The sequence below is a fragment of the Colletotrichum chrysophilum genome (genome assembly GCF_026319265.1).
Source record: "Colletotrichum chrysophilum strain AFK26 chromosome Unknown scaffold_264, whole genome shotgun sequence".
Classification (NCBI taxonomy): Eukaryota; Fungi; Ascomycota; class Sordariomycetes; order Glomerellales; family Glomerellaceae; genus Colletotrichum; species Colletotrichum chrysophilum.
Genome location: NW_026517551.1, coordinates 22,415 through 39,476, shown reverse-complemented (window position 1 = coordinate 39,476; position 17,062 = coordinate 22,415). Strand labels below are relative to the sequence as shown.

Genomic DNA, 17,062 nt, shown 5'->3' with positions numbered 1-17,062 from the left:
TTTTCTTTTTTTTTTTTTTTTTGGGGGGGGGGGGGGGGGGTCCTCTTTTCCCCCCCTTTTGCATCCCCAGACTAAGAGAGTGCATCAATTCCAAACTCTGCTGGCTCTCTCTCGCGCGTAGAGAGTGACTTCTCGACCAGGCTCTTTGTTAATTATCTGAGAAAACGTCAGCACGGCCAAAATTGAGCATTGGATGCATACGTACGCTCGGCTCCGCATCCAACAACACAGGGTCGATGAACATTCTGCGTCGCAAAACAAAAGCATGAAGGTAGAGGTGATGTCCAAATATCATGTAAGCCCACACCTCAGTTTTCGAAGCCGTGCCGGAAACCGGAAAGCAGCAGAACTCAAGGTCAGCTGAACGACTTTCCAAATGGTTGGAAAGGTCATATAAGTAGCTGCATTCGTTCAGAGTAGCCTGCTTATGACAGGCTTATCCCAGAGACTTGTTAGTCTTCATCGCCGCTCGAACCTTGGCGAAGCCGGCCTCGCCGAACGACGCCTGAACGAGGCCTAAGACCGTGTTGACCTTGGCCCTGTCGATATCTTCCAGACGCAGACCATATCTGAACAAGACAGGCTCTGGATTGCTCCAATTCCGCCTTTGCGCACTCGGTCAGTGATTATATGTCATCAGTCTTTTTAAAGGTGAGTAAACCAGTTTAGCGGTGTCTATGCACTCATCATTCCTCCGAATCGAGATGGTGCATTACGTCTCTTCGCTCTCCATCATCTATGAAGCGCAAGAAATGTTGAGCCTCGCGAAACTGCCAGCGTCTAAGCATTAGTTTTCCGCCATATCTAGAAATTAATGGCAATCCTCCGGGTGTAAGCTCCCCGACTCTGCAAGTTTTAGAGACCAGACCGTTTGTTGCCATCACTTGTGATGCCGCGGAACGGATGTTCGAGGCTAAACGTCTAGGAGTCACATGGCTTCTTGACCAGCGGATTGTTGGAAATCGTCTCCAAGTACCTGTAAGCATTGGTGGAAATCAGTGCCCTCGAATGGTGACCATTCAACTAAGCTTTTCAGCCTGAAGGCCCACTGGCTTAATTGGGTTTGGGCAACTCATTGCGTCTGTCGGGCACAAAACAAAAATGACCATAAGCGCGTGCTTCGTGTTCAAACTGCATCGTTAGTGTTGACCCAAGAAATAACCAGGAGCTAGGCCCAATGGATGGATAGGATTGGCAAGTTGGCATTACTTGAGCTTCTGGATTGGGTCTTGTCCGTGGATTGCTCAGCCCATGGAACGAAGTCTGGAACCCTTCAACGCGTTGGAATGGCTTCGACAACGGGGTGTTTGAATGGTCAAGTTATGCTTGCGAGACCAAGGAACGAACGCCATCGTCAATTCATCGTCAAAGTGAAGTAATTCGGAAAAAACGCAGATTTAAAGGCAAAACCTATGCCAATAAGATCGCAATCGAGGCCAAGAATTTCAACTCCATTTTCACCGACATCAATGTTACACCAGATGCTGCTCCCTACGACTTCCAGCTCCTCGTCGATCTTATACGTCAGCTCAAAGACGTAGACGCTGGCAGTATCCGAAACGTTGCCCCTGGTATCATTGTTGAGCACCCTGTGCTTCTTCAATCAGTCTGCTCAAGATTGACATCCTCATCTAGTGCTCCATGTGCTGCGCCCAGCACCGCGTCGACGCAGTATCCAGACTCTTCCGCGATCTTGCCAGAGCAGTGAAAAAGAACAAGTCATAGACATGCTCAAATCTCTGAGACTTGCCGTCGCTTCTATCTGTCTATGACCCACTGGTGGTCGGTCTCGAGGCATGCCGACGTGCTTGAGTCTGATTAACGACTCTTGAACTTGGCATTGTTGTTAAAGCCTTTAGAAACAGGTGTATTAACATCTTTGACTTGCAGAACAACAAAACCGGAAAGAAAGAAGCTCTAGATCCTCTAATTGGGTTCTTTTTGAGTCGGGGTATTTTGAAAAGAGGATGGAAATCAGATTCGAAATCGATCGTGGAGCCGAAAAGTCCGTGATCATGGAGATAATGGACCAGTTCTTCCCTGGCACAAGTGCGGCAACCTTTCCCCAATCCTTCTCCCAAACTGTCTGAGCTGACAGATTGCCACCTTGAAATGCGGCCCCCGCAGTACACACCGCAGTCTTTCGTTTCCTCTTGGGCGCGGCTCCAGAAAGGTACAAACCTTTGTCCTCGCTGAAACCACCATCGCCGGCGCCATAGCCGCGCTGGGAGCTATGAGACAGACAAACTGTCACTTCAATGGCAACATCGGCATTGGGATGTCCGTCGCCGCAGTGCAGGTGGTCCCAAATGCCACGGAACAGGTGGCAAAGTGGAATGCAACAGACTTCCCGGGGACATTGATGTTAGGGCTTTCGATCTTAAAGTAGAAATTAACCTCTGAGCGAAGATCCCCGGGAACCACTGACTACAGGAAGCCTTCCGTGAAGGTTCAATGCCGACTTTCCGCGGCGTCGAGAATCAGACGAAAACTTGAGCCCAAACGACACTTTGCGGTGCTCCCGGGATGTTTGCTCCTTGGATCCGACCTGTGGTTCCTTGGCTTTATTTGGCTAGTTCACAGTAGTTTCCGACGGGTGTGATTTCCGTCTGGATTTTGATGCCGTTGCATTTCGGGTGGGTGGCCTAGTTGACACCGTCTTCAGTATGCCTCAGTCTGTCTCTCACCGTTTGCGTCTTTGATCTCGCTTCTTGTATCGCGAATCACTTGCAACACCAAGAATGTCTATATCATGAGTTGGCCAGACTGTAGCGTCAAATCAAGGCGAGATGTCGTCGGCACTATCGCTGGATACCTGATGCAAAACAGTATCCTTACACATGTTTACTTGTTGGGTGTACAAGCTAGTTCAATGGCAAAATTATTTATTGTCTCTTGAAGATGATGAGTGAGTATGGAGAGCTTGTGAGCTTTCTTGATTCAAAATCTGTCGCTGAAGTCCAACCTGATGAACGGGGAAGTGTGAGGCCTTTCCTGGATATACCCAATATTGCCTAGTCGAAGACTAATTGCTATCCCATGTGTTTGCCCTCTGGACCGTCTAACTGTGCCTCAAACACAGCACTGTGTCCTTCTAAGACACACTGAACAGCTTTGCGCAACGTCTCCGCTAAATCATCAGCTTTGAAAGATCTGAAGCAGCCGACCTCTCCGCGTCCAGCTGCGGCAGCGATCCCCGCGTAGTCCGGCGTTGGTGAGAAACTGATGTTAAGTTCTTCTCTAGAAACTTTGAGAGCTGAAGCTCCCGGTCTGATGTAGAGCAGGGAGTTCCTTGGGGCGTTCCATTCATTGTTGTTCAAAACGATTGTGAGAATCGGGATCTTGTAGCGCTGTGCGATCCAGTAGACGGATGCCGGAAAGGAGAACATATAGGAACCGTCGCCTACGACCTGACAGACGAACTGTCTCGACCCTGTAAAGTCTGAGGCCATTTTCACGCCGAGAGCCTTTTTTTTTGGTTAAGCTGAGTATTAGCTGGATGTTTAAATGAGCAATCTGAATCTACACTGTGTACTTACCGCTCCTCCACTCTAACCAAGACCACCTCCGCCACTATTGAACCAGGAGCCAGGAGTTGTCAATCGAAGCTGCTCTGCGACCGACTGGGTGTTGGTGATTGCTTCGACGACGAAGATTGTATTCTTTGGAACGGCCTTTCGCAGCTGGTCCATCAAATTCGGGGTGCCGAAAAAGCCTTCAGGTGAAGGCTTTGCCTCACCAGCGATCCTTATCATGCGGTTGGCGTGGGCTTCTTGTAAGCCCAACAGGCGCATGGCGTAGAGAGGCGAAGCGATGACGGATAGTATTTCATCATTGGAAGCAATGTAGTCGTTGATCTGAGTGACGGCCACGAATGCGTTGGCCTGGTATCGATGCTGAGCGTTGATGTAAAAGACTGGCATGTTGTGTTTCAGTGGATCAACATCGACGTGAATGACACAGGCATCCGTTCTTGGCTTGCATCTAGTCGGGATCCATGGAACATCGCAGTCAAGGACGAGAATGACATCGGCAGTCCTGATGCTGTCGTCTCCGGCGTAACCACAGCCGAGCCAGCTGACGTGGTTCGCTGATCGAAAAACGTATCAGCTACTCTACTACTCCAAAGGGAAACATGGACAGAATACCTGGAAAACACATCTCACTCACTCCTGCGTCAAAGACTCGAAGCCCTGGAACAGCCGTCACAAGTTTTACGAGCTCATCCGGGACACGAGTGTCTCTGCCGCTGTATCCCGTGACAACAAGAGGCTCTCTGGCATGGACAAGAGAGTTGGCAATTAACTCGACTGCTCCCAGGCTGAGTGCATTTAGTTCCACGGAAGACCAATGTTTTTGATCGATGGAATACGGCTGTATCTTGGCGTCGAGAACTTCCCTGGCTGCACACAAGTAGACAGGGCCTTTTGGGTCACTCGCGGCGAAGCTGAGAGCTCGATTGATCATTTGCTATCGCATTTTTAGTTCTAATCAACTCATGTAGCAGAAGCGAGACGCTCTCCCTACCTTGATATGTAGACCAGACCGGACCTCGCCGGTGTACCTACAATATTGTTCGACAATCGCCCTCTGATTGTGAACGTCCTGGAGCCACTGAATATACTCATTGCGAGACCCATCCAGTTCTCCTTCGATAGTGAAGGGAGATAGGCCAGCGAAGATTAAGAGAGGTACTCGGCCATTGACATGGCAACCATCTACCACAAACATAAGTATTCCCAGTGATTCAGGTTGCTGGGGCTGGGGAATACGTGCCTCGCTTGGGCATGTGATTATCCTGGGAAAGGCGTCTCTGCGTTCTCTCTGGCCCTTCACCATTGCTTCTAGCACGCCAGGATGATCAGAGCCAAAGTTGCAGAAACAGTGCGTTACACCTGCGTCCCATAATGCTTCGAAGAACGCATCTGCGGCGGTGTACATCTCGGACCCCCCGGTTACGTTGAGGTTGGCCATGAAGTTTGGAGTGGTTCAGAACGTGTCGTCGGGTCTTATTGGCAAACAGTTTTGGAAAATGTTTGAGGGTAGGTAGATATAAGCAGATGGCCGAGGCGGGTGGGGGGGATGATCCTACTTAAGAATAATAACTCTGTCCGTTCGTGAATAGAGTTTTGTTCATGTCCCCCGGGCTTGATGGGAGCTTTTAGCTCGGCGAGAAGCTGGGGCCAGGAGATTGCCGTAAGCCCACATCTTATTATAACGGCATGCAGAATATTGATTGCATCAGAGAAAAGCTCAGTCGATTTCCTCATTGAAGAATAGATGGCTCAAGCCAAGCCAGGTGTGCCCTGAGTTATACGTATGCTCGTAGGAACTTCAACCCGTTAATCACAGCCTCATATACTGGATCCCCGGGCATCTTTCCGATGTCAAAACCATAGTCCGCACCTTCAATAACCACCAGCTGCGTATCTACCCCGTCCGCTTTCAGAGCGTTGTGCGCCCTCTTCGCCAATTTGACATCCACCGCCGAATCAGCCCCTCCATGCCCAAAGAAAGTCGGCGGGAAGGACGGCGAGAACGAACCAGCCGGCTCCACCCTGTCATAGTTACCGGACGATGTTGAAAAACAGGACCAAACCACATACCATAAGAAGAGCAAGCGTTCCTCCCGCAGAATGACCCCAAGCCACGACTCGCTCGCCATCCAGCATAATGCCGGCGTCATTGGCTAGCTTGACTGGCAAGTCGTTCTGCACCCATGAGAAGGCGTCTTTGGAGTCTGCGATTGCTCCGTCGTATGCTGAGATTGTCGGAGAGAGCCGATAGTTGGGAGATACCACTGCGCCGAAGCCCAGGTCGAGAAGCACTTTGATGTACTGAGGGCTGATCATGCCCTTGTCACCGACTACAAAATTGCCGCCGTGGTAATAGATGGCTGCCAGTTTGTCAGTTTGTCATCGTCGAAAGCATCATTGCTCATCGTACGTACCAATAGGCTTCGTGCTGCTCGAGTCGCCGTGCTTGAAGTAAACGTTAGCTTCGATCGGATCCGCACCTTGAAGATGCTTGTATGTGTATGTGTTCAATTCCATATTGTTGTTTGAAAAGTTCACAACGATGTATAGTTTGTTTGTCGTAAGTCAATGATTGCTTAAGTCCCAGTGTATATGATTGGGCAATTATTTTGAATCCTGACTCTGAAGCACATAGCATAATGTAGGCAAGTTTTCGATGGCTCTCTCTGAACCTTGACGTAATTCCGGATCCCGGGGATCAGGCAAGTTTGGAGACTGACTCCGTTCCGGGGGCTTTGTTGCAATGCCTCACTAGATTAGGCCAGAAAGTGATCCTCACACCTTGCCTGCTATTTCTGAGATGTTTTTGGCCATCAAAATGGTCTGGTTGCGGGTAGGATGGCTTAGACGGCCATATTCCGGTTTTTGTATGAGTGTATCATGAAACTGAACAGAATACAGCATTTATGCCTTGAAAGATGTTGGTAGCAACGAGATACGGTTGAATCCTGAGCATTTACACTAGACTTCATGAGCAAGAGTTGCATAGATACTGAGCTACCGATTTGACATATATTACGCAAACAGTTGAGCCATAAGATTCTCCCTGTGAGTATCCTATTCACCTCCTCCCAAAACACTCGTACAAGACCAGAGATTCCAGCTCTAGCATCATTGTCCATCCGTCTCATTCGTCTCATTGTTTTCATCCCTGCGATGAGGAATAGCAAACTCAGCTACTGTGTTTGGCCGACCGTCAATATCCGTGTCATCAACCCAGTTGCCATGAAACCCAGGCCTCAACCTGACGGGAAGCTTTGCAATAACAGCATGCTTCTCAAAGTCGTCGCAGTCAATAATGACAAGCTCACTAGTCATCTCGTTAAAATTGTTGACCAACGCAATCAGGAAACCGCCACCCTCCGCGGCCCCTGGATGTCGGGGGACGAACTGAGGCTCCTGGAAGAAGTGGCGAGGCCCTCTGATGTATTTCTGTGTAGCACCGGTTACGAGGTCGTATTTGTAGAGAACGTTCATGTGGCCGATACCATCTTATCGAGCTGTTAGTGTAATGACTCTGGCATGGCTTGAAACTTTTGAAAACGTACCGTCAGCCAGGGGTGTAGAGTACTCCCAGTCCGTCACTCCAGGGCTCATGTCAATCATGTTCCCGTATATGAAGCGGTGCTTCTTGCCAAAAACGCGATCGTCGATGCGCGGGAATTCGTTTGGCCCGGCTGTCACGACTTCCGTTGGTGATTGGTACACCAGCTTCGTGGAGTGAGGATCCAGAACGAATTCGCAGACATGAGGCGCAAGCACTTCCAGATCAAAGGCGGTAGCCTCGCCGTTCTGTTCTGGGAAGAATCCGAACCCGTTGCCCCTGACCATAGACACGTGAAGGTGGAGTTGCCCATTCTCCTCCCACGCGTTAGCGACGTGGCCGGTGAACAGGTTCGGCCCTTGGAACCACTATGCCACGTTAAAGATTTGTGCCAGATGAAGGAGAAATCGTTCCAAACCTTGATATCCGAGGACTTGGCTCCTCTTCGTGGGAGAAGCCCTATGTAGTGCGGTCGATTGGTCCATGTCCAGTGGTTGCCTCCCTGTTTGAGCTTGTCCATGAAGCATTCCATGGGAACAAGTGGAAAGATGACCTAGAAAGAATTAACCAGTACAACTACACGGCTAACATAAACTCACCCAGTTATCAGTAAAAGCCATCTCGTGCTGGAATCCGCAGAATGGCGCCTGAAACCACACCTTTTCGTTAAATTTGCCGTGTTCATCAATCGACATGTAAAATACATCCCTGGTTCCAATTCCCTTCCCCTCGTAGCCGAAAGACAGGACCTCTCTCGTCTTGACGTCATACTTCGGATGCGCAGTAAAAGTCTCGCTTTCCAACTGCCCGTCAAAGTCCCACCTGCCAATTGTTTCGAGGGTGCGAGGATCAACGGCATAAGGCTGACTGTCTTCTTTCAACGCAAGGATGACGCCTTTGAAGGGGAACGCCGTCGTGTTGGCCGTCGTGCGGTCGGCGAACTTGACCAGGTCAGTGAAAGGATTGCGGTACTTGCCTGACGTCTTTGTTAGTACGATTTGCTCAAGGTTTTGGAAAACTCTGGTTCTGTGATTGCTTTACCGATGAGCGCACGATTCTCATTGGTCTCAACTCGAAACTTTTCAGTCTTAATTAATCGCTGCTTAAAATCGACATTGCCGTTTTTGATGCGAAAAGAGGAGATTGCACCGTCACCATTGAGCCACTTTAGAGACCAGTTTAGCATTTGATACAAATAAGGACTGGTACGGGCAAACCTACAATATCGTTTTTGACAAAGGGAACGTGATAAGGCTCAGGCATGATACGATAAAACGTGCCCGAAATCGACGGAGGGACTGTTCCGTACACTTCGAGATTGCTGACCTTTCCCTCGTAGCGGGTTGGCCTGTTGAAGCCTGGGAGGGCAGGGCCGGCGTTATCGAAGTTGGTGTCGCAGGGCGGCCAGCTTGCCTTGTCCATTTCAGACCATACTTTTGAAGGGAGCTCTTGCCACTGTGAGGGCTTTAAATGATGCATGTCGATCCAGTCGAGTTGACGTATGGGGTTGACGGATGATAAGAAAGACGCTTTGGTGTGTAACTCTCAGCAGTGTGAGTATTTCAGCAACGCCCTTTCATTACCAACTACTCATCGACGTGTGGCCACCTTTTAGAAGCAGAGCTTGTCTATGCAGTATCATCTGAAGACTCATCCGATCACAGTCTTGCGGGGGACCAGGCGGACACTTCGAAATCCCGTCCTGCCGAACGACTTGAGACGGAACGGGATGCAAATATCCTCTCCGTTGAGGATCTGGCTTCCGTGCCACGGAAGTAGAGTTCGATACACATGAAGTGCGTCACCACGCGATTGGATGGACTGCCCCCGGGCACGGAGAAGACTCCGAGCGCTTGCCTCGATTCCGCTGACCGGCTTTCGGGTAATTACCTGCGACCGTCATGTTCTTAGACAGAGGGCCGTCGCAAAGCTTTGGGGTAGAAGTAGCTACCAATTCCCCCAGGTAGTATTATGAAAAATCACTCTGGACAGATTTACTGAAGGTATTCAACATGATCATTGAAGGTTGCGACGTTCCGTTGTGCGATACGATCCGCCCGGAGAATGAGGAGAACTGCTTCCCATACTCCTTCAAGGAGAAGAAGAAAGAGCTCCTGCCTAAGGGCTGGCAAAAAACCCTTCGGAGCCGACCCCTTCCTAGCGAGCTCATATACGAGGTTAATGAAGAGATGAGACACTCGGATGGCGTCAAGGTCCGTCCGCCATGAGCAGGATATCAAGAGGAGGGGAGCTAACGGTCTAGATTTACTACGGAATCTGTCGCCCGAACACGGTGGAGAAGGTTCCTGCTCTTCTTGCTCTGAGTCCTTACGGCAAAGGAGGTATTAACGGGTTTCTCAACTACGAGCTTCTACCGTACAGAGTCGGGGTACAAGAAGAGATGCTTTCGGGCCTGGAAAAGTTTGAGTCGTGAGTCCATCCTCTACCCCTGTACGCGGAATGCGTGAATAAGGGTTAACTGTTCATGTCCAGCGTTGACCCGGCAGAGTGGGTTTCTCGAGGTTACGCCGTTGTTAATGTCGATATCCGTGGATCTTGGGATTCTGAGGGAGACCTCTATATTGAGGGAATGGCGGCTGGTGAGGCACCTCTGATCCCTCCGCACAGACCTTCCTAACGTCTTCCAAGGACGAGACGCTGCTGAGATTGTTGAACACGTTGCTGCCCTGCCTTGGTGCTCTGGCTCCATCGGCATGCAGGGCAACTCCTGGCTCGCGGCAGTGCAATGGAGTACTGCGGTGGTGGCGCCCCCCGCCCTTAAAGCTATCGCACCGTGGGAGGGCTTCACGGATAAGTATCGCGAAGTCGCCTGTAGAGGTGGTATTGCTGACGCGACGTTCCTCAACCTGATATATAACGGGACGTTTCGCGGCCGAAGTAAGCGAGAAGATATCTTCGCAGCAGCACAGAAGTGGCCTTTAATAAACCCCTACTGGGAGGACAAGGTGATCAAGACGGAGAAAATCACGATCCCAATCTATGCTGTTACTAGCTATAGCTCGGGAATCCACGGTTATGGCACAATCCAGGGCTTCCGGAAAGCTAAAAGTAAGAAGAAGTGGCTACGGATCCATGCTACCCAGGAGTGGTTTGATATTTATCGAAAGGATATGACCGATGAGCTGCAAGCCTTCTTCGATCGATATCTCAAGGGGGTTGAGAACGATTGGGAAAAGACGGACCCCGTTCGCGTATCTATCTTGACTTGCGGAGATCGTTTTGGACCGGTGAGTGTACCTGAGCTTTTACTCTGATAACAACGCTAACAGAGATAGCAACCCATTGAACATTTCCCCATGGGAAGTTATCCACACGCAAAGACTGAGTATAAGAAGCTCTATTTAACAAAGGATAACCTATCTCTCTACCACCCTCCAGCAAGCGGTATCACGTCGTACCAGTCGGACGATCGCAGCTCTGCAGTAGAGCTTGTCTATACCTTCAACACTACAACCACTTTGATGGGATTCTCTAAGGCCAAGCTGTGGCTTTCCTGTGATGACACAGACGATATGGACATCCATCTCAGTCTGAGAAAGGTCAGTAAGTCGGGAAGAGTGCTCGACCATATCAACATTCCATGGTCCGCAATCCCACGGAACGACAGCACTCACGATGATGTAGTCAGCACCAATGTTATTAAGGTTAGTCATCTCTTTTCACTTCAAGCGCTTCACGGCTACTGACTTTGATTACAGAGCACCGGACCTCACGGCCTACTTCGCGTGTCCCACCGAGCCGTGGATCGGTCGAAACAGGATTCCATTATGCCCTACCACCCTCACGAGAAGATTGAAAAAGTCCAGCCGGGTGAGATCGTTCCCGTCGAGATTGGAATCTGGCCGATTGGGCTCAAGCTCTATGAGGGGGAGGGGCTCATGCTACGCGTGCGCGGGAGCAAGGATGCGTACTGGGAGATTCCAAATCTCCAGAAGAGCACTATCTTTGGCATAAACAAGGGGAAGCACCACATTCATTTTGGAGGAATGTATGACTCGTATGTTGCTGTGCCGTTCATTCCGAACGTTTGATCTTAAATACAAAGACGTTATGGGGAGACATGAATGGTTTGGTTAAGCTGTCACAAGTCGCAGAAGCTTTCGTCTATGGAAGTGGCAACTATGAGGCATCGAGGGGCCTACAAAGTGACATTTTAAACCTACCAAGCAAAGATTTAGATAATCGGACGAGGTTTGCCATCAAAACATGTATGATCCCAAACTCTCGATAGTTTTTATTCCTATCAGGATATGAAAAACCTATAGCACCGATGAAAAGATGCCTCAATCTTGATTTACTCAATAACTAATGGAAAAATTCCATCTCCCTCAGTCCCTCGGTAATAGCGACCTGCTGCAGAAGCTGTACTAGGGAAATAGGGCTTAGATAACGTCAGACGCATTCCAAGCGTTTACCATAGCGCTGTCAAGAGTAGCACTCAGCTCTGCCAATACAGATAGGGTGATATAAATCCACGGCAGTGGGGGCTTCCGTCATATGGCCAGACTGTGACGAGGCTGAGAAATCAATAGCAACACGGCGTGTTTCAGGACTACTTTGTTCAGTAGAGCGTCATCAACGCGAAAAGCAGTAGGCCCCTATGCAAGAAACACAGTCGCGCGTATTCCATAAGAGCGGGATTTGTCTACCCTAAACTACAAGATTCAATACATAGTTCCTCTATCATGTCACCTTCAGTTTTACGTATCATGTAAACTTATCAACTTAGGCTTTACGTCGCGATGGCATCAACTGTGTCATTCATTCTTTGGGTCAAATACCGTAGGTTGAATTGGGATTCCGATTGAAGACGGGTGGAATTTAACACCTTTATTGCGCAGAGGAACACTAGACTATTGAATGCAATAAAAGACCCCTGAGAATGGAGCTGATCCGGGTTATCATAACTAAGGGATGCAGTGTGACCCAGAGGCCAATTGAATTTCGACATGTAGCTGTGATGCAAGATGCTTCAACGAAGCCAACCAAATAAACTCGCCAAACAAAGAGGTTTGGCGCAACCAGCATTCCCCGCTTAGTAATTCTAGCTAAACAGCCCGATAATGTCAAAGGTGAGGGGAGTTCTCTCAACGATGGGAGGCCAGAGTCACGTTGATATCTGGGCTGCGTCTCGCAAGTTGAACTCCAAATCGCCCCTTTCTCCAACAAATGACTCACATGCATGCATGCACAACCAACTCCCGCAAATCTCATTGAAACTTTCACAACTCAGAATTGTGCGACATCATGGGAAAGCTCTACTGCTTTCAAGCGCGCCCGTCGATGCGGGCCCAGAGCTTGGGTTGACCACTAGGCGAGGAAGAACCGTTACACACGGCAAAACCCTCAACAAGATTGTGTTTGCGTACAAATAAGTTTGTATCAAGGTCAAGTGGTATGGTGAAGCGAGATACAAGTAGTATTGAAGAACTTCCAAGGACTTGTGAAAGTGAAAATTCAACATGAAAAGAACTTACCTGCCAGGTCACAGGTTTAAGGCGCTGGAGTACTGAATGGAACGGATCATGCAGAACGGAATACCAGTTGCTCGTACAGTCTAGAAGTATTTTGTTTGATTTATCTCTACGCGTAGCTCTTAGACCAAGTCTCGTGTTTGTAACGTTCTAGCCGTTTTTCATGAAAACAATACATTTGATTCCGAATCCATGATATAAACGCCCCCACGCTCCCTGAAGCCGAGACACGAGACCTCTCTGGTTCGAGAACGACTCCTCATAAGAACCTAAATCCACCACTTCATATAGAATCCAATAGCAGAGATCGTTAGAAGCTTTTTAAAGACAATTTTTAACTTTTCCAGCTTTTATCCGTGGGGTTCCTCTGGAATGTCGGCCAGAAATTCTTCAAGACGTCTGTATGACTCTGCGCGCAGCTCTGCCGCTTCCTCGACCCGACCGTCGCGGACAAGCAAGTCCTCAAGTTGCCACATCTCATAGACAATCTGAGATCCCAGTCGGCCTTGGCCATACTCTCTGAGAGCCAAGATGGTTCTCATCCTGTCAGCTGCAGAGTCTACATCTTCCCTCCCTTGAGTCTCGAAGTCCATGATGATTCTGATGATATAAGCCATGATACGGGCTTGTAAGCGTGGGATATCCATGCCGGGATGGACCGGCATTGCGGCGTCGTCTTGAAGCACTTGACTCTTCAACCAAGCTGAGAGGACACGCACCCTCATTGCCGAGTCGGCGGGGACCTCGTCGAGCATCTGAGTGACCCCTGTAAGACTTTCTTGCTTCAATTGGTTGAAGTTAGCAGGCTGTGAAGTTCCATCGCCATGGATACCAATGCCGTTGAATGTCAGTTCATGCTTCGGCCAGAGCTTGCCAGTTGCTACGTCGACGTCATCATGGAGAAACGTTTTGTTGATCTTGTCGTGGATTTTGGCGAACCATTTGTCCGAATGACGCGCGATCTCGGGATCAAGTTTGACAATATCCGAATCCCAGACGAGCTGGTAGTAGAGCAACAGGTAATCAGGATCGAAGCGAGAGAACGTCAGATCCGCGTTTATCGACCACGCTCGCTCGAGCGCTTCCGGCCGGACAGGAACGCCGTCATGCTGCCATGCCTGCAGCAGGTCTTGCAGTCGAAGCAGTACCTTTGATACCGGTCTACTGCCAGCAAGACTTATGAGATGGTGCAAAAGTATGTGGCCGAGATTTGCCTGGCGAAGGAGGGCGATATTGTGGAAGATCTCGAGGGTATTCCAAATGAAGAGGGGCCCTTCTGCGTCAAGTAGAGTTTCTGCCTGGAGAAACGCCTTGCGAGCTAGACGACCGGCCAAGACACCCTGATCGCGATCAAGAAGGCCCAGTATAAGTTTGAAAGCAAAGCTCAGCTGCTCGGGGTTGTTTAGATCGCGCGGCGGAGGCTTTATTGACGACTCGGGCGATGGACTTGTCAACCCCGGCGGTGATGGCAGCGAATATCCCACCGTGCCAAGTTCAGCCCTGTCAAAAAAGGAAACAGTCCAGTTTCTGATACTCGAAAGAAACGCTAGTTGGGCCGCATCAGAGGTACTGAGATGAAGGATGCGAGGGGCCCTCGTGACTGTAGCAGCCTTGATCAGTGCCGTTGATGGCAGCCCAGAATCTCGCGTCAATTGAGGACCGACATCCTTGCCTCGCCGGTCCCGACGAACATTCTTCTGGAATCCCCATTTGGTGAAGCGTTTTTTGTACATTTGCACTCTTTTTGTTGGACACTTGTCAGCTCACATGGGGTCTCTTCGATGCCAGGAGCAACACAACGGTCGCAGGCGTCTGACGAGGGCCTCGAAGAAGACAGTGTCCGCAACATGTGTACGCGCAACTTACGTGGCTTTGAAGTTGTAATCCTCCTCCATCGCTCTCATTAGATACTTGAGGCTTCTACGCTCCCTGACGTATATGCGCTCAATAATTGGGTACACGGCCGTCCACTCTCTTTCATCGTGTTGTATCGGTAATGCGGCGCATGCCGAAGCTGGGCGCATTGGAGAATCTGACTGGGGCATTCTTGGGAGCAACGGTCGCTGACCTGCAGCCATTAAAGCCGGTGCGGACATCGTGATCATGCGGGTATCGCAGCCTCGGATCGTGCCTCCGTCACAGAGGCCATGGGCGAGATAAGGGATTCAGGTGCGTCAGGGAACCTTTCCAGAGGACACCATTCGTCCATAGCTGACAGGCTTGGATGCCTGGCATGGGGCGCAGCGAAGGATCCAAGCTAACGAATTTCAGAATGAACACCCATGTCAGCGCCACAGGAACTAACTGAGAGCCTGTCCAATGACATTGTAAAAAAAAGTTCTGTCTCACGACGAAAAAGGTCCACTGGACTCTGGGATCTGCATAGCTTAACTTTGACGAATCAGCGTAGGGGAAAAAGTTCCGAATCGTCGCCTGAACATTGCTCAGCGATCTCGAGCTCTGAAGCCGGGGACGAACGAGATGGATGAGAAAAGTTCCTGGTGGTATCTATTCGTGTCCTTGAAAATTTATCAAAAGAAGCATTGCAAAATATAAAAGGGGCGCGAGCGCTCATGTGGAAAGATGTCTCAGAAGAAGACATCTTATTAGCAACATTCTCCCCATCACCGTCACCACCAGCAGCAAACTTCGTCATTCTCCACATCAACCAAGAATTCTCATCCCAATACACAACTGTTGCTGTATTGTATTTATTTGTTCTTCTTGAATTATAGTCGTCATGTCCGCGCAAATGCAAGACCGAGTCGCATCAGAGACGAGCCTTTTGACGTCTTTCCGCAAAGCTGTATTCGCCTCCGTACCCCCCATCCCAGAAGCGATCAACCTTCAAGGCCAGACGGGCATTGTTACTGGCTCCAATGCTGGTATTGGCCTTGAAGCATCCCGACAATTTCTTCAAAAAGGCCTTACTCACCTCATACTGGCGGTCCGTTCACAGAGGAAGGGCGACAACGCGGCGGAGCTACTTGCACGCCACTTTCCTGCAGCCGACATCCAAGTCTGGCTGCTAGATATGGAATCCGATGCATCAGTGCGAAGCTTCGCTCGCCGCTGCGAGTCTCTTGAGCGGATCGACTTTCTCATTCTCAATGCTGGTGTCGGCAAGATGACGTTCCAGAAGAGCAACGAAGGCAAGGGCCGCGAAGTGACTCTCCAAGTCAACTACATCAACACCATGCTTCTCGCCATCCTTATGGTCCCGGTCCTAAAGGCCAAGGCTCAAGGTCGGCCCAATCGCTTGACCGTCGTCGGCTCCGACATGTCCTACTGGGCTGCACTGCCGGAGACATCTGGATCTCTCCTCGTTGCACTCGATAACAAGGAGGGATACAACGGAATGCAGCACTACGGGAAGACCAAATTGCTTTTGGTCATGGGAGTCGCCAAGCTATCGCAGACCGTCACAGCAGACGAGGTCACTATCAACTACCTCAACCCCGGCGCTACCAAAGGCACCGGTCTTAACCGCGAGGCATCGGGTGTCTGGAAGATCGTCCCGTTCGTTATGGATCGCGTGATTGGGCGAGAAGTAGTTGATAGCGCCAGGCAGTATCTTCATTCGGCAGTGGTCCTGGGAAAAGAGTCACACGGTTCCTTTACCGACTTTGTCATCAGGCCGTAAGTCCCTGCTCCGCGAGACTTCGCGCAAAAGTTTCTCATATGTCTTATTAACACAACCACAGTTATCCTAAGCTCATGTACACTGAAGCTGGTCAAAAGAAAATGAACCGTCTGTGGGACGAGACTTTGTCGGAGCTTGGGTTGAGCACGCACTCCATCTAGCATTTTTCTGAGGGACAGAGGAGTGGGGGTTACCGTTATCTCTGGATGCCGGTTCTAGAAATATATCAGCCATAGGTTTTGGTGGGATACAAAGGCTTGTATTGACCACGTGCAGCATAGACTTCTGCTGGCTTCACAACATCAAATGTATTTAACTGATATCTTAAGGCGACCTGTGGGAATATCAACTTTTCTTGTCGCATAATTCCCCTGGTGATCTCCGGCAAATTACTTATACAGAGTGTAGGGCTGCCGCTTTCAGAGCCATGCTGGTCTTAAGACCAAAGATTTCGGACTTCTGCAGCCTTTTTGAAAGACATTGGAACGAAGAATCAAGTGAATTAAAGTTACTTTCTAACATAGACGTGCTATCCCGGCGGGAGGTGGGCACAGACAACGATGAGGACGACACGGAGAACAAGAACGAGAACGACAATGCAACGGCGACAACGACAATGCCAATCGCAATAGTAATGACGCTAATAGGAGCGATAGAGATAGAGATGACAGGGACGGGGACGATAACGAAGAGAATATTATCCACAGGACTTTACATATTATAGAAAGAAAGGATGAAGCTATTAAACAGGACGACAGCTGTTTGACCCAGTTGTCCTCCCAGACAGCAAAAGCTTTCTAATAATTGGCAGTTTCATACTTGCTTCGGCGGCGAATGTTTTGGC

The 17,062-nt window shown here is 49.7% G+C and overlaps 6 protein-coding genes across 6 annotated transcripts; 2 read left to right on the top strand and 4 right to left on the bottom strand.

Annotated features, from left to right (window-relative positions):
• Positions 1 to 3,551: 3,551 nt before the first annotated feature.
• On the bottom strand, positions 3,552 to 3,923 carry COL26b_013890 (uncharacterized protein; the record flags this gene model as incomplete). Its single annotated transcript, XM_053186476.1, has 1 exon — positions 3,552 to 3,923. The coding sequence occupies one exon, from the start codon at positions 3,921 to 3,923 to the stop codon at positions 3,552 to 3,554; it is 372 nt and encodes a 123-aa protein (XP_053029593.1).
• Positions 3,924 to 5,311: 1,388 nt separating this feature from the next.
• Positions 5,312 to 6,053, bottom strand: COL26b_013889 (uncharacterized protein; the record flags this gene model as incomplete). The annotated part of the gene is made up of 3 exons (XM_053186475.1): positions 5,312 to 5,551; positions 5,607 to 5,896; positions 5,951 to 6,053. 3 exons carry the CDS (start codon positions 6,051 to 6,053, stop codon positions 5,312 to 5,314), a joined length of 633 nt encoding a protein of 210 aa, XP_053029592.1.
• Positions 6,054 to 6,647: 594 nt separating this feature from the next.
• COL26b_013888 (uncharacterized protein) lies at positions 6,648 to 8,502 on the bottom strand (the record flags this gene model as incomplete). Its single annotated transcript, XM_053186474.1, has 4 exons — positions 6,648 to 7,027; positions 7,085 to 7,448; positions 7,680 to 8,063; positions 8,302 to 8,502. 4 exons carry the CDS (start codon positions 8,500 to 8,502, stop codon positions 6,648 to 6,650), a joined length of 1,329 nt encoding a protein of 442 aa, XP_053029591.1.
• A 590-nt stretch (positions 8,503 to 9,092) lies between these two features.
• Positions 9,093 to 11,132, top strand: COL26b_013887 (uncharacterized protein; the record flags this gene model as incomplete). Its single annotated transcript, XM_053186473.1, has 6 exons — positions 9,093 to 9,293; positions 9,344 to 9,510; positions 9,574 to 9,680; positions 9,709 to 10,328; positions 10,422 to 10,745; positions 10,800 to 11,132. The coding sequence occupies 6 exons, from the start codon at positions 9,093 to 9,095 to the stop codon at positions 11,130 to 11,132; spliced, it is 1,752 nt and encodes a 583-aa protein (XP_053029590.1).
• A 1,793-nt stretch (positions 11,133 to 12,925) lies between these two features.
• Positions 12,926 to 14,470, bottom strand: COL26b_013886 (uncharacterized protein; the record flags this gene model as incomplete). Its single annotated transcript, XM_053186472.1, has 2 exons — positions 12,926 to 14,315; positions 14,442 to 14,470. The coding sequence occupies 2 exons, from the start codon at positions 14,468 to 14,470 to the stop codon at positions 12,926 to 12,928; spliced, it is 1,419 nt and encodes a 472-aa protein (XP_053029589.1).
• An 845-nt stretch (positions 14,471 to 15,315) lies between these two features.
• On the top strand, positions 15,316 to 16,379 carry COL26b_013885 (uncharacterized protein; the record flags this gene model as incomplete). Its single annotated transcript, XM_053186471.1, has 2 exons — positions 15,316 to 16,214; positions 16,280 to 16,379. 2 exons carry the CDS (start codon positions 15,316 to 15,318, stop codon positions 16,377 to 16,379), a joined length of 999 nt encoding a protein of 332 aa, XP_053029588.1.
• Positions 16,380 to 17,062: the final 683 nt, after the last annotated feature.